This window comes from Salminus brasiliensis, chromosome 18, assembly GCF_030463535.1.
Source record: "Salminus brasiliensis chromosome 18, fSalBra1.hap2, whole genome shotgun sequence".
NCBI lineage: Eukaryota > Metazoa > Chordata > Actinopteri > Characiformes > Bryconidae > Salminus > Salminus brasiliensis.
Genome location: NC_132895.1, coordinates 22,022,812 through 22,042,865, shown reverse-complemented (window position 1 = coordinate 22,042,865; position 20,054 = coordinate 22,022,812). Strand labels below are relative to the sequence as shown.

General features: G+C 45.5%; 1 protein-coding gene across 2 annotated transcripts in view; it reads right to left on the bottom strand.

The window, feature by feature from the left end:
* The window catches only part of klf8 (Kruppel like factor 8), a 41,616-nt gene that overhangs the window by 17,185 nt on the left and 4,377 nt on the right, over nt 1-20,054 (bottom strand). Inside the window, exons 1-2 of one of the 2 annotated variants that reach the window (XM_072662268.1) lie at nt 4,362-4,494; nt 4,009-4,119 (exon numbers count right to left, since the gene is read on the bottom strand). In XM_072662268.1, the coding sequence (XP_072518369.1) occupies nt 4,009-4,059 (51 nt within the window). In that variant the 5' untranslated portion in view covers nt 4,060-4,119; nt 4,362-4,494. Of the gene's footprint in view, nt 1-4,008; nt 4,120-4,361; nt 4,495-20,054 lie in introns of those variants that run through there. The other variant, XM_072662267.1, reaches the window with a different exon arrangement.

Below are 20,054 nucleotides of genomic sequence, written 5' to 3'. Positions count from 1 at the left end.
TGGTAGCATTTCAACTGCATGTCAGTTTTCTGCGGAAAAAAACACTTTTTCCAGTGAAGGAAGGGATGATGGAGCAGTGTGACCCTCATGGGGTTATTCAGGGAGAAGGGAACCAAGTTTGCGTTCGGCAGCTGCCCGCTAAATTGAGTTATAGGGGAAAGCGGTTAGCAATGAGATTATTAATCAAATGAGCTCAAAGGTTGCCAACTAACTATATGCTTTAAGTACTTGTAATAGCCTAGGTCTTGCTATCAGTTAACCAACAGCTTTGGGGGAAAAAATGGCGGTTTTTAATATGAATATTTTACACATAATTAAGGCCCATCCCATGCCCAGTGAAATGTTCGGTCCCCAAACAACAAACTCCAACAAGTGCTGGAGCTCATTCTGTGTTTAGCCAAACCCTACAGCACATTTACATAGCAGCTCATGAGGATAAACGATGAGGACTGCACAATTCATCACATTACTGAGAAAAGCCGTAGCTGAAGAAATAGAACCGATCCCTATTAAACCAGGTAAACTGCAGTGCACTCTCCTCGCAGTCTCTGCTTTTCTCTTCTGGATACTTTTATTGCTGTATTTGCTCCGCCTTCCATTCTCCTGTGTAGCGAACCTGCCACAAAAGCTTCCCTGTCCAATGTTCAGGAGCTCAACTGAGGCAAGTACACTGCATTCACGCTGCATACTTCCCTTCGCTGAACCCCTGCTCCTATTTCTAAACAATTACAAGTTGGTTTTCCTAACCAACGCCAACGACGGCGGGGAATACAGCCACTTACAGGCCATGCCGAACACCAGGGGCCAGATTCACAGAACTTCCACACCACAGTTCTCCTATTTTTTAAAGAGGGTTTCTAGCTCCTAGCTTGTGTTTACTGAACGTTTAAACGTTTGGTTTGATTTAGACAGACATAGCAGGTAATAAGCAGTGGGAAATGCTGCTGACCTGATGCCTATAAGCTTCCTTCACTTGTTAGCTTAGACAAGTAGTTCAAGTGCAAAAGTAAATAAGCAAACTGTATATATTCGTCATGGCGGATCAACTATGTTAATGGTAGAGAAGAGAAGTCAGACTTTTCAGGCTTTTTTCCCCTCGAATTGTCTCTTTTAAAGACACGGCACTACTGCAGCGGTCGATTCTGTTGGCCAGGACCGTTTGTTTGTTTGCCATGTGTGGTGCCTGGCCCACATCTCCGGGGCGGGGTGTGAAAGCAAAGATATGGATGATAAACTAGAGGAGGCGGAGGGAGGGAGAGGCAGCTGAGGGAGATATTAATGCCCTGCCCGGCAGAGGAGAGAGGGCGTGGCAGCCAGCCGCACCCTGAGACAACTATTCCAACAAGCGAGAGGACCACAGCCCTGCTCAAATGCCACAGCTAGTAATACTATTAACATCCATCATGTAGTGTATTTACAGTTCTATGTGTATACACACACACACACACACACGCACACGCACACGCACACGCACACACCAAGCACTTTATTAGAAACACTAGTACACCTACTCTTTCATCAATTAGCTCGATCAGTGATGCTGAGCGTGGTGTGACTGCTTGGTGCCAGAAGGGCTGGATTGAGCATTTCTAGAACTGCTAACTTCATATTCTAGAGCCGCTGTAGTGAAGGTGTTCTGAGAATGGATTTCTGGCACATTGAGTGCCTCCCAATGGCATAAGAGAGGTCCCCCACGGGCCTTTGGTGCCAGAGGGGAACAAGAGCAATCACCGTGCCACAGCGGACCAGCTAACCTCTACAATGAACACCGTCCGTCACCTAATCCGGTTCATGCCACAACATCTTGCAAGAGTCATCCGAGCCAAGGGTGGCTATTCCCACTTCTAATGTTCATAATATTCTGAAACGGCAAATCACTAGACTGTGCTGGACTGTGACCCTTTAGCACTGCAACTGAAAGCCCCTGACCTATTGCATAACACTGCATTAAAAGATATCGCTCAATCAAAGGTGTACAGTGGCTGTGTATTGAGAGTATTACCAGTTAGCAGCTTCACAAGAGGTGAACTAGATCTAATTCACTGCAATATTTGCCCCTCACTTCATCGCTGGCTGGCTAGAAGCACACATTTGCGAGTGTGTATGTGTGTGAGTGAGTATGTGTGCGTGTAACGATGACGAGGAGGATGAAAAGGGTGTGGAGCACATCTTTTGTGCATGAATGCTCCCGTTAGCTCCAGGATGAGTGCGTTCCTATGTGCACACGAGCGCTGTGTGCACTGGCCATGTATGGCGTGTAAAAGTACACACGTGCAATTGGATGGCGTTGGTGGTGGAAATGGTAGCGGTGGTGGTGGTTGTGTGGTTGTGTTTGCGTGTGTGTGCTCACCCCTGCAGGTATGTGGTCTTCAGCGTGTCCCTCATGGCTAAGGGAGTGTACTGTGTGGGTGTGGGAGTGGGAGTGTTGTGAGGGGGTGGGTTAGAGTGAGGAGTGTGCAAGTGTGCTTGTGTGTGTGTCTGTGTGTGTGTGTGTGTGTGTGTGTGTGTGTGTGTGTGTGTGTGTGTGGAAGGAGGGGTGTGGGCAGCCTACATCACAGCCTTTCCAACTCCCGCCAGAGCCCCGTTGCCATGACTACAGCAGAACGGAAGCCTCCCTCGATATATCCTATTAGGGCCTAGCCGAGACTTGGAACGAACAGATAGAGAGGGACAGAAATGGAAAGGTATTGAGAGAGAGAGAGAGAGAGAGAGAGAGAGAGAGAGAGAGAGAGATGAAAAGACAAAAAGCATGCAACGATGCAAGTATGAACGCTCTAGTCGACGTAGAGTAGATATTCTGAGTGGGGAACATCCAGCTGTGGCGCACAACCCTGCTTTTCACAGCTTTCGGGCATTCTGAAGAGGCAAAAAAGGGCTCTAATTGTAGCCACACGGTACAAAAGCACCTTTGTTACAACTCAGTTTTTAAATTCACACATATTTAGCCTCATGAAGGCCTCACAATGTCCCAAATTTGGCGTATGACCAGTCCTACTATACTACATGTAGTTAAATGCATTTGTTAGAAGATTTGGACATTAAGTTGAACCCAGTACTGCCAATAGAATAGCAGGTATGGACTTAGAGGAGTATAACACTTTTGGGATGAGCGAAGGAGTTGGGGATGGGTGGTGATCGTCCAACATCCTGACCACACAAACACTCTTGTTGCCGAATGCAATCAAATCCTTACAGCAATGCTCCAAAATCTAGTAGAAAGCCTAAACTAGATAACTAGACAGTAGACATAGTTACTCCAACAAAAGCAGGATAAACTCTTGTTTAATTCCCTTGATTCCGGAAGAAACTATGAATAGGCAGGTGTCCCAATACTTTTGTCCAAACAGCGTATGATGGCTCGCATTATCCCAGAATGCCCACCGAATACACAATGCTAACAAAGGGTCGCGTAAATAATTAGTGAACGTGTAGTGACTTAACACTGAAGGGGTGTGTTGGTCATGTGACAACTGTGCTATCTGGCCACATTCCAACTGCAAAGTAAGGGTGGCAAGCAGACCCAGCTGGTTGGGCGTCCACAAGCTTGCCATGATAAATTTCATTGATCAGCATTCTCCTTCAAGCGCGTTGAAGCGCTTGGCAGTGCTGTATGCCTACGGGACGGTTAATGTAGGCTATGCACGTGTGGGAAGAACCCACACCCACCCGGATTGATGGTACTGCTGGGAAAGACTAATCACTAATGGAGTGAGAAGACAATAGTGCATCATTAATAACATCAAGGAAGCTTTCAAAGCTTAGTCTCTCCTGTTCATCTACAATAAACAAACACCATAATACATGCCCTTCCACAAAAGCTCTGAAAGACATCCCCTTCATTCCCTGTGACCACACCCCCTTAACCCCCTCCATCCTGTCTCCACCCACTCCATCTTTCACCCAACTCCCCATCCCCATCCCCATCCCCATCCCCCCCACCCCTCAAACTCTCACACACACACACACACACTCACACTCACACATACATAAATACAAAAGGCCACTCACCACCGTGCACTCCACCTCCTCTGGCTCCGGCTTGATCTGTATGGATGGCATCTCTTCGGCGGGGGGATCTGAGGTGGCAGCGTTGGATTTCTCAGGACTCGACAACTGGCACTGGAAGACAGAAGCAGAGCACCGTTAGCCACATGCCGCTAGCTGCTGAGAAGTTCACATGAGAAAAGTTTGAGGCTGATTCAGAAGATGGATAAGTGAGAGGGGAACTGATGGAGAACAGAGGAAGGTGCTGCTAGTTATCATGCACAGAAGATAGGAGAGGGTCAGAGAGATGATTCATGAAGGTGGTAGAGATGCCAAAGAGCAAATATGAAGCCATATAAAAGCAACGTACATGTTACCTTTGACGAGCTATACTGAGAGAAATGCAGAGATCCTGGCTAACAAACAACAAACTGGAGGACAGACTGTGCCCTAGCCTAGGCCTTGAGACTGGACGCGACCGAAGAAAGAAATAAAGGCAGCGAGAGAAAGAGACAGAGTGAGAGAGAGAAAGACAGAGAAAAAGAGAGAGCGCGCGAGCAACTGAAACAGGGAGCAGGGAGGAGTAGTCAGCAATCCTGTGTAGCCTCCCTCTCTCTCTCTCTCTCTGCACAGCAGTCACACCCAGTTCTTTAAGGGTGAGGAAGGAGAGAGAGGGAGGAGAGAGCGAGAGAGAGCAATGTGGTAGTGCTTAAGCATGGGGGTGGGTGCCAGTGGTCATGTGACCCAGCTGCAGTAGATTCCACACAGAGGTGTGGCCCCCAATCAGCTGGGGTGTGGCTGTACTCAATGTGCCCCTCCCCCGACCTTAGTGACACTGACACACACACACACACACACACACACACACACAAAGATAAACATCCATCGTTATTGAGAGTGTGATCAGGTCCCCAAAGTGTGTGTGTGTGTGTGTGTGATCTTTAAAGTTAAAAGAAATTGAAGCTTCCAGTTCTCTGTAGACCAATCTATCCCTGAGTGACTGAGAGTATCTGTGATTGAAATAGCCTGAGTGTGAGTGTGTGTGTGTGTGTGGTGTTAGAACTCCCTGGGGAGCTTTGCACTGTGGGTAGTTTAAGGAATAAAAGAGGGTGGGGTGGGTGTGACTCCAGGCCTCTCCACACCCCAGCAGGAAGTTACAGAGTTGGGGTGGGGTGGTCAAGTGGGGGAGTGGGAGGTTTAGAGAATGGCCGTGGAAGGGATTAGAGGGGAAGGGAAGGCGAGAACGAGGGAGAGAGGGAGAGAGAGAGCGAGCGCACAATTTGGGTCATGGCTTCCTCGTGCCACTCAGTTGCTCCCAAACCCCTATGGCAGTAAGCCCCTACCCCAGTGGAGCGTGGGTAGCAAATGAGCGCCAGGGAGTGCTCACCACACACACACACACACACACACACACACACACACACACACACACACACCCTTTTGGCCTATTCTCATTTTCCCATTGCTGCCCACATAAACACAAATATTATATATATTTTTTATTATTAATAATATATATTAATTATATATTATATATTATATTATATAATAAATATATATATTATTTACCAAAATGGAGATTTGCTCCACATTTCTGACCAAACCTTTTCTCCATGCTAATGCTGGTCCAGGTAGATTCAGCGGTCATTTCTGCAGTTTATAAATGTGTGGATCAGCATCAGCACCAACAGATATGTACAGAAAAGCATCAACTGTATGGGTATTAGCATTAGCCCCTCAGTGCCAGCCTAATGCAGAGTGTGGCGGCAGGGATGCCACAGAAGTACTGATGAGTTTAATTTCACTGAATGAGCCGTTACCTTTAGCAACGCTTCAGACACACAAATCAACACTTGGGAAGCTTGCAGTGAACGATTTACTGCTTATTTATTAAACACAGTGACCAGGGCGAAGACATCAGCGACACTTCTTTTCCATTAGGTTTGCCCTTTGCTCCATGACACCTAGCAGAGTACCTTAGGCAAGGCAAGGGAGACCGAAGCAGAACTAATTGATTGAGTAAGGAACCCCATGTCCATCCCGGAAACGAAGCACAGCATGCGGCTTCAAGGGGAAGGTGCAATAGAAACCATTCTGCATTTAACCGGTTTAAGCTTATTCAAAGACACAGAATTCCACAATGACATCCAACCAAGTAAGACGGGATCAGTTTAAGTTGGGATGTGGGGGGACTATAATTATTAATAATGTATCTGAGCGATTTAAGTCTCTCACACTCATTCTCTCCCTCAAATCATTCATTTTTACAGATCTCTATACCTTCTATAAAATGACTGGTAAAGTTAATTTACGTTAATCCCATACAAAATGACATGCTGGTAAAAGAAAATCCCAGCACATGCTGTAAAAATGGAATTTTGGAGGGTTTCTCAAGTAAGGAGGCCTGTAGCTGTCATGCATGTATAGCAAAAGTGAAAGTTACTGAAAGCAAGTCTATGTGTTGTACGATACAACATTCAAATCTTCCATTCAAGACGATTCTCCAGAGGACTTTGAGAGAAGCCACACTTCCGGCAAAATGAAATCCCCTACACTCATATATTAAGCCTCTATGTCATTCATACCGAGATTTCTAATCCTGTGCAAATCAGCCATTACCGTTACAGACCCCCTGTGGTAAAATGACATTACCCCCACCTTCCCATGTAATCCCGTAGGAATAGGGCTTAAGATAACAAAAATAATACCAAAATAAAAACCCTCAATGGGAAACAACCTTCACAAAGGCTGTACTGCAAGTGAGTGTCCATCTCCATCCACTGAACTGATCCTATGTTTTAATGCACTCACAGCATTGGCATTAGCTGAAGCTTGCTCTAAAGGTTCTATATAATCACAGCTGAGAAACAAAACCCTCAGGCATGATCAGTATAATGAGAACTTATTATACAAAAAGACCAGTCCAGACCATGTCCAGACTGACCGTAGACCTGAGGAGAGTCAATCTAATTAGTGCTGTTTACCACAGGACCCGTCTTAAATCTTGCCGCTGCTAAGGATAGGACGTAGCTTCTCAGTTAATATTATCATCAGGACCAGGTTTGCTGTGACTCACTTAAACTGGAAAGTCATGTTTGCTCAAGTTTTTCTACCACAGAAATGAGCATTTCCTCTCTGACGTTGTGTAACCGTCTGAACTGCTTTATGGAACTCAAAATGTTGCCTAGTTCCACCCCTTCGAGGGCAACTTCAGGCTACAAGTCTTTGGGCAAAAAAAAAAAAAAGGACATCTGAATATACAACCTTCCAAGAGAAGGTCAGCATTCCTGGTGCCCACACTGGGACTGAACCAGGAAGCCTCTGGTTCTTGATGTGGAGTCCCCCACCACTGCACCACCTCTGGTGAGTCAATGCAGCTTTGTACCGTTCTGAGAGAACTCGGAGGCCCAAAGCCACATGACTGCTACTATCCTACAAGGCTGGTCCTATCAGAGCTTCGGGGCTTTCCAGTCTTAAAAAGTCCCACTTCGACAAAACTCGCAAAACGACTGTACCGTTACCAATAAACCCGTGAGGATGTCCATTGGGGGTTGCTTCTTCACAGCAGAAGGTTCCTTAGGTCTAATAAAACCACCAGAGGCTAAACCCATACCAAATGAGGCCCTGAGAGAGCGAGAGTCAACTCCGAAGGGCACTGCTTGTGTGTGTTCAAAGCAGCGCGTTGCACAATCACGTAACCTGAGCTGGCAAGTTTGCTTCGCCCCGGCTCGGGCCCCCGACTGGACACCCCCCCCACACACACACACACATCACTGGGGGTAGACGATCGCGGGCCAGGGCTGGGCGGTTTTCAGAACTGTACGGGGTGACTTTATAGAGGGCAGACGGGGAACTCCTACTTTCCATAATGTCCATAAAGAGTCACACAAGCCAAACCTCTAGCCAAATTCCAGAAGGCAAAACCTGGCCCTTGGATAGGCCCCTCCTACTGTTGGTGGTGAGATGGAGGTGGGAGGGTTTGTGAGAGATGCAGTGGGAGAGTAGGAGTGTAAGGTTTGACATGAGGGGTGAGGCAGGGTAAGACGGGGGTCAACAATGCGGTCCCTCCCCAAGTCAATGCCAGTGGAAAACAGGGTGGGGGTGCTGGGGAGATAGGAGAGGACAACACAGGAGACCCAGCGCATACTGACAAATGTGACCAGCAACCAAACAACAGACTGATCGCTTGTCTAAAGGGAGTGTCCAGAGCACATGTAGCATATTCTGTCTGTCTGTCAGAAACAAGCATAACGTACCTTCTGAGCCCTGCTTCAATGATCTAGATTGAGTATAGAAATCCCCTCTAATCAACCTTGTGGTTGTCTGAAGTTCCCCAAATGTTCTCATCACCATAGCATGGTAATTCTTGGTGGGGAAAAAAATAAAATAAAAAATCAACATGTTCCTCCTCATCTCAACCACATTCTGTTTGGGTAAATATGAAATTGTCCTAAATGGTCAACCACAAAGCTCTTCGAGCTCTCCGATTACTTCTACCGAGATCTCAGACCTTAATTAGGTAGTAAGGGCTCCGGCTTGTTCCCAGCCACCGTTTGGAAAGACCAGATGATACTAATTTCAAAACTTATGAATACACTGACTCCTCAAACCTTGTGTCCTTTTAGCAGCTGACTAGCACCCTGACAATTAAAATAACTAATGGCCACCAAGCAGGAGAAGGCAATAAGAAGACAGCAAAGCATTTTCAGGGAGCCGTAATGTAAATAAGAAATGACAGTTAACGTAAGGAGGTCAAATTGAGGACTAAGACAACTTGCCAAAGGGGGTGTTGCTGTGGTACTGACAAGTACTGACCATGCAGGGAGCCCAAACATTTGCTTCAGGCCCTCTTCCTTTTCTGGAAATTTGGGGGGGGGCAGAAATAGAAGTTGCTTCAAATATTTGCAATATGTGCCAGCATTAACTTTAACAATAACACCTTTTGGAAATCAGGTCGTCTCACTCGTCCCCGTCCACTCGTTTTGGGATTTTTTTTTTTTTTTTTTTTTTTTTTTTTTAAATGGAGAGTTCCCCTTCTCCACTTTTGAGAATATTTACATCCATAGAGGCAGAAAAGCTTGCATGAGCATGCCAGTCCTGTACGGGACGATAAGACCTCATGAAGAGAGTAAAAATGCCCATGAAAAAGGAAGAAAACAGAGGTTTAATCCCAAATTACCCACTACTCACTATGTAGTGTACTACGCAAGTCATGAAAGTACGGATTCTGTGTGTAAAAAGAGTATTATATATCTGGAATAGAACAGTACGTACATTTCTTCATGTGTTCAAATCTGAAATCTAGTACTGTCTGCGTGTGGAATTTGTAGCTTTATGATCTACCTAGTTCACTATATAGGGAGTAAAGCGGTATTTGAGACTCGACCCAAAACATGCATGCGTTTTCATTAAACCCTGATTTCTCCGTCCACACAACAACACTGAAAACAGCGTTTTCGAAAATCTCCACCTTGGAGAATTTTCAAAAACAGACTTTACACTGGTTTTCAGATGTAATGTTGATAATGGTTAAAAACAAATTGTGGATCTAAGAAGGTTTCTAAAATAGGTTCCTTGGGGGACTATTTTGACGCATTTGAGCCACGTTATAGCAGTGTAAACACATCCGTCTCTCCATAATGCGTTCGACTACCAAAACTCCTTCCAGCAGGACCCAAACACCAGTAATAATTGCCAAATCTTATCTTATGGGTCGTATCTATAAAAATAGACAATGTGTAGAAGAAGCAGCTCCTTTAAGCCTGTATTTGGTACATACCTTTCCCGTCTGACACTAAACAGTCGAAGCTAGCACACTCGACCCGGTTGAAAGCATTACTGGAGAAAGCACTCGCCACTAGGTTATGAAGTCAGCTCGGCCCTTCTCATCTCAATTAAAGAGCAAGCTATCATATGCTAATGGGGTACGCAAAGAGGCCCCAGCAGAGGTCTAGGTCAAACCTGGAAAGCCAAACAAAGCTCTCCATTTGATGAACACCATCATTTGAAAAGTTTCAGCGGCCAAATACAGCCAGATCGTGAGGAGAAACATGGTTTTAGTGGCTCTGCAGTGCATAAGCACTTCAGGAGCCTGTTTACAGCCCTGTATTTACACTCAAATTTTTCGCTACATGCAAAAATCATGACTAAAATGCAAACTGACCTCAGTGATGTAAGTGACTGACATGTAAACTTATTTTTGTCATTGCTTTCTCCAGAAGCCACACACCCCCCACCCCCACCCCCACATCCTCAAACACAGAGCACAACCAAATAAGGTTTACTGGGAAAGGGGTCTATTGACCAAATGGGAAAATTTGCCCTTGGAGAGACTCTTGGAGGCACTGTTCTTGCAGGATGGTGGCCATTTACTGCTAAAATATGGGATTAAAGTTAAGCGAGCAGCCCCCCTGATGGTGGTGTTGGTGGGATTGGGGGTGGGGATGGGGGGTTGCAAGTGTGCGCGTATGCGTTTCGTGTTGTTTAAATATGTCAGGGCAGTGTAATTTTAATGCAGTCTGTTAGGCCCTGGGGCACATCTTGTTCTGTGTACCAGTCAGCGCTGTCGCTGCGTCCCTCTATGTGGCCGAAGCGGCGGTCCAAGAGAACGACAGAGAGAAAGAGGGGAGGGAATGAAAGAGAGAGAGTGTGTGAGTGAGAGAGAAGGAAAAGGAAGTGGGAGAAAAGAGCGAGAGAGCGAGAGAGCGAGAGAGAGAGAGAGAGAGAGAGAGAGAGAATGAGAATGAGAATACACATGTAAGGTCACAGCTGTGTGGTGTGTATAAGAGAGAGAGGGAGGGAGGAAAAGAGGGGGGATGAGTAGGCAGAGGGGTTAGTGACACACACACACACACACACACACACACACACACACACACACACACACACACACACACACACACACACACAGCAGAGGGCTGTGCAGCAAGGACTCTCTCTCCCTCTGGATTTTTGCATTACTCTCTTAAAGCTACAAGGCCCTGAACACCTCTCCCATGAGTGCACTCTCTCAGTATCCTTTAATGGAATAACCCCCTATTTTGTCCTTGCACATCATTGTCCTCACCAACAGCACTATACCAGATTTTGCATGACTAATTTACATGCAGTGGACACGTACCCTAAAGGACACATTTTATTCATGCATTTCTGAACAAGCTGAGAGATATCGAACTGTCACTGAAAGTGAAAGTGTTTGCTTTTAACCCAAGAGGTCACAGAAATTGGACAGAAATAGATTACGTAGTTCTTGCAAGCACCGTCCTGCCAAACTCTCCAGAGTGACATAAAGCAGTCAGGGAATGACAGAGACACTATTCTTCTTTAAACTAGTTGGCACTGACTGCTTGGGTTGATAAGTGACCGTCCATTCAGGAATCCTGACATTAGGAAAGCAGCTTATTGTTTTTTTAAGGATTCCTATGTCATACAGTTCGATATCTTTGAACCTCTCAAATGATTTACTATGAAGCATTTGTTGATGTGTGACAGTGCTGCTTTTCTACCTCAGCATACGCTAACTCCAGTATCCAGTCTCTAATGCCCAAATAGGTTTTCCTACTGGGAGCACTGTGAACAACTGTGAAACCCTTCTGCCCAAGATGGACATTCTGTTTAACTGTTCAAAATGTTCATGTAAAAAATGGATCTGTCAAAATGCTGAAATCTGGACAAGCAGATGCATTGCCTCAAGAACCAAGAACAACAGCCAACACGGCATCAACGGCTGCACACCTAGAGCTTAAACACACCTAATTTTATTTATCAACTGATCCTCACTGATTACGCTGATGTGTCAGAGCAGGGAACTCTTCAAAAACCGGCTTCCAAATGAATTGCGTTCATTTCAACAGCCTGCAGTACACTACAAAAAGCTTAGGGGGCGCTAAGGCTGATAAATCAAATAATAGTCAACAGATATATTGATGTTCAATCAATCGATCGATCAATCAATCAATCTTGCCTTCCTATTTTACTCTTGTCTTTAGTATGGTATTGTCTGACGCTGTTCTGACAGGTATTAAGGCCTACAGAGCGTCAGTTCAACTGAAGCTCCATCTAAATGCCCACGGGTGCACACTGCGGCTCGAGCTCCGCGCTCCCAGTGTCTCCACATCACGCTTCCTCTTGACTTGCCTTTGAAGCGACTCTGCTGTTCTCCCTCTGTACGCGACTGCGTCTCTCTGATTTTAGGCCACGCCGGGCTCTTCCCCGTTTTGATACTCCAGACTTTTTGATTGTGTCGGTGGCCGCAGAGCTCCCTCTGATCCGTCCTTTGATACACTAGCGAAGTCTCTCGCTCTTGCTCTCGCTCCCCAAACGGCATGCATGCATGAATACTCTACTAAGGCGAGGCCTCGTCTTTGACAACTCCACCCTTCCTTTTTAGCAGGGCGTGAACTGGAGCTGTGACCTCTATTTGCAGAGGCCAAGGTGGAGAAAATGTCCACCAGCAAGTTCATGTGACAGAGAACAATTGAAAGGGCTCCACAGAAACTCCACAGTTTTTCAGTTACATCGAAAGATTTTTAGAATATCCCCCTACCTTTTTTCCCCCCACCTATAAAAACAGGGACAACAGACATAGAGGGCCTGTTTACACCCGGCATTAACATGCGTGTTTGCTGATTGGATCACGTTGGGATGAAAAGCCAGGTTTAAACACCATCAAGACGCCCTGTGTTTGGATGCAACCCTAGCCTACCACTACACCCATCCATATAGGCTACTTGATGCATCCTGCTATTGCTTTGTTGAGGTCAGTAGTAAAGTAAGCCACTGGCAACCTATGAAGACAGGCTTACGGTTTCTAATAGGACTCGAGTTCAAAAAGAAAGGCAATTTAACAGTCAGTTTTACTGGCAAAACTTATGATAATATATGAATAAATTAAAATACCGTGATACACATTTTTAGCCATACCATCTAGCCCCACTTTGTTGTCTTGTTTAGATAAGACAAGGTAAGACAACCGTATTCACCATTAGTGTTTGACATAGATAGAATTTGGCCTCCGCCTCAAACCCATCCGTTCAGTGGACACACAGTGACAGTGAGCACACGTGCCCGGAGCAGTGGGCAGCCATCGCTGCGACGCCCCAGGGAACAGAGATGGTGAAGGGCCTTGCTCAAGGGCCCAACAGTGGCAGCTCGCTGAGACACAAGTTAGCGTCTTGTGTATTTATTGTCCCAAAGCCAGATAGCTTAAGCCCAAAGTTAAGGACTGTCCAGTAGGAATGTCCATCAGTTCTTGTCCTAGTGGACAGGCTTAAGTTTAGGCCATTGTTGATTAAGTTCCATTTTGCTTCGATATCTTACCGCCCCCCCTTCAGCCCTCTACATCCTCGGATTTAACGTGCTCCTTTCGTGTGTAGCATCATGGGCCTGAAGAGCAACATTTCATTCCAGTGGATACACGTTACTCTGAACACTGAGGAATGACAATGAAGGCCACTTGACTTTGACAATGAGAGGCGTTTGGTTTACAGTACAGCCTCATTTCGGTATGGCGCTTTAATAAACTACACTTGATCTCGGTATTAAGGCCTAAATTCTGGTATCAAGACGACCTCAGGGACGGACGGACAGACCCGGGACACCCATGGTGGCAGTATTTTATTTCAGTTTGTCACTTATGCACTAAAACCCCATCAACACATTTCGGCACAGCACTTCAAAACTTAACAGCCCCCCAGATGACAGCTGGGAGTCAACAGTTTATTGGACGCGAATGCTAAGACAAACACACACAGACAGACACACACACCACACATACACGCCTAGGAGTGTCTCCCAAATGGCTGGCACAGTCACCACAGCAGAGACAGCAAGCTCTTATCTCACCACACCCTGCTGACGCAAACCCTGCTGCTACTTCCCACAGGCCTCCCCTCCCTCACGCACACACACCCATATCACACTAGCTTATTTAGGCCTTACTAGTACTGAGCCCCAACCGAACTTCAGCTACGCGGGGCTCCTTTATCATGGCCCAAATTCAGAAGATACACAAAGGCACAAAATCCGCCGCCTAAATCCTCAACCCACCAAAAAGCAAAGAACTTCTGTTGTTTCCCCCTAACAATAACGCGACTCCAGCAGGACGATAAAAACCTCTACAGATCATACAGGCTATATTTGTCAGCCTGGTCTTTTTTTTTCCGCAAGCCCTTCGCTGACTGTGCGGCGGATTAGCACCCGAGACAGGAAGGAAGTTTTTCTCTCTTGCTCTTGCTCGCTCGCGCGCACTCTCTCTCTCTCTCTCTATCTCTCTTTCAATAGATAGAGCAAGCGAGAGGGCAGCTCATGTCTGCAGCAGAATCATCCTGAAAGAGCAAGAGACAGTGAGTGAGAGAGCAAACGAGTGTGTGCGAGAGAGAGAGAGAGAGAGAGAGAGAGAGAACTGGTGATGTCAGCCTTAGAGGCATAGGGGCACACACTGCTATTCACAGAGTGCATACCTGAGTAGATGGTCTACTCGACTTCCATGGAAAAACAGCTGCAGGAGAAGCCTACCGTGTTTGGTCTCTGGTAGGGCTGCAGTGATGAGTAGCTCTCATGATTTGTATTGTGGTTTCTGCAGCTTAACACGACACTTCTTCGATGCTGAACAACACGTTCACACACAACCGGAGCGACTCTCGAACCCAGATTTACCACCCCCCCCCCCCTCGCTACAGCCGAATGAAACATTGATTCTCCCAGATTCTTTCCTTAAATATGACTCCACATGGTAGTCAGCCTCAAGGCCGTGAGCTACAAGTCAGGGTAGATTCATTCAACTGTTTAGACGGAGCCACCAACGTGTATTCAAACTAAACAGACTGGTGTAAACAGCCTCAACACTTGCTGAAACCGAACTAAACTGAATCAGATTCGATCACATCTGAATCGTATGGAATCAGATGAGTAGTTAATTGAAGTGAACTGAATTATGAACTAAAAACTGTATTCATATGCACGGTTAATACACTGTTACTACACTGACCTGTACTGCAGTGTATCAGACTGTACTGAACTGCATCTAATGGTGCTTTTCCACTGCATGGTGCTACCCTACACTACTCTAAGGCCTCTACTCGGCGCTTTTGCTTTCCCCTTTTCCACAAATCTGGAACCTGGCACATGGTACGAGGTACGTTTTGGTACCTGCTTGCTCATCTTTCCAAATGAGCCAAATATGGACTAGAACGAGACATGTAAACCTTGAGAAGCGCTGGCTGGCCAGGGAGAATCCTTACTCTAGAGATACAGCACGAACTAGCCATTTGCCGAATAACCAAAATCTCTAAGCTTTTTAGAATAGAAAGTCTTGTATAGAAGCATTTTACTAATGCTTTTATATGACGTCTATGTTGTATATTGTTCCCTGGCAGTATACTCTGCTCTCACTATCTGGCTGGACATGAGGAAGGAAGCTAGCCAGCTAACCGCCTAATGGTACAGTAATAACAACCCACTTCCAATTTAGACCCTTAAATAAAGGGTTACCTTAAAAAAATCTATGACATATATGTGACACATAACAGCATAAATGTTAGCAGTGTGCCTGTTTCGAGCTAAAAATGTCTAAATAGCGCTGCCTTAGAATAACAAATAGCGCCAAGCTGACCTGGCTAGCTTGATGCGAACATAACTAGCTACCAAAGAGATTTATTTGCAGCTAATAATTTTCTTTGCTCTCTTAAAAGGCTGTTTTAAATAAGATAATCATCTCAACCATCTGAAAACATGTTTAGATAATGTCATTGAGTCTTTGAAGCGTAGTGGTGGTGTTTAGCGACATCACCAGCTACATTTCGGGGGGGTTAAGGGGGTCTTTAGTACTGGAAAACTAGCCAGGTGCCAGGTACCAAAAAGCATATGGGACAATACAGTGGAAAGTGCATACCACGGTACTGGTGTATCATCACCAGCATGTTAGCTTGTGGTTGGTGTATAAGCTGCTTGTGCTTAGAGCCCTAAATTGACACCGCAAAGCCCAGAATTGGTTTTCAAAAGCTTAACTAAACTAAAAAACGGAAACATTAACATAAAGTATCCTTTCAGCCACTCCCTCTTACTACTAAACCGAAAAATATTGCATCCCTCTTTACAACCTTCAGCATTACATAGAAGTTCTTTAATCTATAAAAAAAGGTTCTTCACACTTTTACATCTTGTTTACAAAAATGGTCAGAGCAGTGTTCCCAAACCCTGGTCCTAGAGGCCCACTGCCCTGCATATTTTTCTATTTCCTCTGCTTTGCCACACTCACTTTTTAACGAGTTAATTAGTTAGCTGATTCAGATGTGCTAGGAGGAAAGAAAGCACCGGAAAGCACCACTGAGAAGGTTGCTCCAGAGAACCCCTTTTGGCACCTGGGGTTCGAGTAGGACCACTGCTTTTAGAGAACTACACAGGTTCTGTGGAGATGGCTGCACCAGAGAACCCAGTTTGGCACCTGTATTTTTAACAGTGTGGTTTCAGTTCATTTGTGGATAAACCCACCCCCACGCAACACACCCACCCACCCACACACCCACCCACCCACACACACACACACACACACACACACACACACACACACACACACACACACACACACACACACACACACACACACACAATTGGTGTGTAATTGGTTTCAGGTGCATTACAGGAGAGTGCCATTCCTTACTTTCACGGTTGTCTCTTTAAGAACCGTCATGGGGCGTCTTTATTAGGAAAAGGGGAAATCCTTTCAATTGATGTCGGTGAGTGTTTTCCATGGCATAAAATCTAACTGCATTCGGTTTACAGTGTGTATTGTTCTGCACCCCCACCCCCCCCACACACACACACCCACCCACACCCCTCCACAATAAATTCACGTTAATACGCGTAATCTGACCCACATAGTCTTTAGGTCTATAAGAGGCCTGCTGGGAGAACCTGCATGCGCATTAGACGGCCTCACAAACAGGATCTGAGCCTAAATTACCAAGTCACTCGCCCTCAAAAACTCAGCTGTATGCTGCTAGCTTGCGTCCAACATCAATAGCTGCGCGCACACACACACACACACACATTCAGACACACCCTCTCCACCCCTGAGCACCCCACCCCCTCCACCTCCGCTCCTTTTTTTCCCTCATTGAAGCCAGTTTGGCAGAACTGCAGGGGTTGCTATGGGGACGAGATTCTTTCCCTGGTTAATGATTGTGCTGCATTGGTAGGGGGTCATTCTGTCACATCGCCTCTAATCTGGGGAGACATGGACAATATCCTCACACCCCCCCACCCACCACCACCACCACTACTACAACCCAACACACACACACATACACACACACTTCTACAAGCTTTCAGTTCTACAGCCCCCACCCATGCAAGCCTCATCACCACCCATTCCAACACCAGGGAAAGAGGAGGGGAAAAAAACAAAAAAAACACTTCCTTTAAACCACCCAACACAGCACAAGCTCATTTATTTAACCCTCACATACTTCCTCCGGCCTGAAATAGGCTTCTGAAAAGACCCCAACATGGTCATGCAAACACACACACACACACATATATATATATGCATAAGCGCACTGCTCCTCCTCAGGCAGCTCCTACAAAGTAAACGCAGCAGCTCTTGATCATATCTCCTGCATGTTCATCGCTTCCGCCTTCAGCCACTCTTCACCACTCTGAGCAACCACAGCAGGCCTGAAACACACACTCAAGAAAAAAAAAAGGCTCACACACACACACAACCATCGCTGTCACCAAAGTTCACTCCGAAAAAGCCCACTCAACTCTTCTGGTCTTCAGCTTCAATGCAAAAACCATTTGGCTGCGTTAGTTCACACGCTCTCACATTCGGCAATTTCTATCTTCTCTGCTCCGCATAGGGGCAAATTAAGACATTTGCCAGCACGCCCACATGCAGGAATACATGTGTGATCACCTGAGGGACCATCCTGAGGGCTGTGTAAAAACAGAGAAGTGTAATCATTGAATGCTAATACTTCAGAGAGCTTTACCGTATCACTGTGCAATCACCACGCTCTCAGAGGTGCCACATCACCCCATTCACTTGATACTAGGAGCCCACGGGTACCCGAGTGCTCGGATAACCCAGTGCCAGTGCCAGTCTCCGAATACTGGTATTCGTTACGCCTCAGAACATCTTGATAATATGTAAGCCATAGTTATGTAGGTTATGTTATATTTGCTAAGGTGAGTGAGGGTTGTGAAGGATAAGCCTGAGAAGGCAAGAAGGCAGAGACTGAGCAACTCTAACAAGGTTAGCTGATCTAGCTGATGTTAGCTAGATGTTAAACTGCTCGAGAGAATATTATCTGGATGTTACACAGCTATAGCTAATGTTAGCTAGATGCTAAGCTGCTCTAGCTAATATTATCTGGATGTTACACAGCTCTAGCTAATATTATCTGGATGTTACACAGCTATAGCTAATGTTAGCTAGATGCTAAGCTGCTCTAGCTAATATTATCTGGATGTTACACAGCTCTAGCTAATATTATCTGGATGTTACACAGCTCTAGCTAATATTATCTGGATGTTACACTGCTCTAGCTAATGTTATCTAGATGTTAACCACTCTAGATGATGATAGCTAGATGCAAAGCTGCTCTAGCTAATATTATCTGGATGCTACACGGCTCTAGCAAATGTTATCTAGATGTTACACAGTTCTAGCTAATGTTATCTGGATGCTACACAGCTTTAGTTAAATGTTATCTAGATGTTACACAGCTCTAGTTAAATGTTATCTAGATGTTACACAGCTCTAGCTAATGTTATCTAGATGTTACACAGCTTTAGTTAATGGTATCTAGATGTTACACAGCTCTAGCTAATGTTATCTAGATGTTAAACAGCTCTAGCTAATGTTAGCTAGATGTTACACAGCTATAGCTAATGTTAGCTAGATGTTACACAGCTATAGCTAATGTTAGCTAGATGTTACACAGCTATAGCTAATGTTAGCTAGATGTTAACCACTCTAGCTGATGACACTTAGAGGTCAGCTGCTCTAACTGATGTTAGTTAGATTTAAAACTAATCTAAATGATGTTAACTACACGCTAGCTGCTCTAGCTGATGTTAGCTAGATGTTAAACTGCTACAGCTGATGTAAGCTAGATGTTAAACTGCTACAGCTGATGTTAGCTAGATGTTAAACTGCTACAGCTGATGTTAGCTAGATGTTAAACTGCTACAGCTGATGTTAGCTAGATGACAATTACTGAAGTTAAAGTTGGCTAAAAGTTAACAGCTCTCTCATTAGTGCCTCAACAGAGGAAGGTTCCTTCAATCTACTGATTTGTCTTGGCTATTTTTTAAATATATTTTTTAAGTTTTCAAAGGTGCTGCTGAGTGCTGTTAAACTGCTGTGCTACTTCACACTACCTCCCCTAACACTTCCTCTGAAGCACTATCACCTAGATTAGCCTATAGCCCCACATTAATTATTAGTCAACTCCAACAAACTCCAGGGTTTCAGTTCAGACAAATATACAGGTCTTGGTTAATCCACTACATTTGGGGTAATGTGAAAGCTTTGACTCACGGGCCCCACCACAATCCCGTCTGGAAAGCTTTAGATTGGACAGAATGGTCAACATTTAGAGCTGCAATACTGCAATAACAATCAATAAACAACACTACTATGCAGCCTTACGTTCAAGAGGTCTATCTCACAAAGCATCCCTAAGTTCAGCCCGACAATGTAAACGGCAGGTCTGTCCAATAGGTGAAGAGCTGAGGGTCATTTCTATTGGGCAACGCTTAGCTCGGGGTGCTAGTTATCTGTGAAACTGATTAACCCTGCTTTGTGAAATACACCCTAGGTTTTCTACAGACATTGTTTTGCTTGGAGACGTTTTCAGAGCCCAGGGTATTTGTAAGGGTACCTCAAGAGCTCTTGAAACGACAAAGCACCAAGACCCTGCATCCCCCCCCCACCCAAGATGTTTCTTTACCTGCTCGGCCCACGCAGGGCTCCGTCAGGGTAGTAAGAACGAGAGTGCTGAGTGAATTTAGAGAACCATCAAGGCGAGACTGATGGGTGAAAGAGGAAGAAGGCGTCTGAGGCA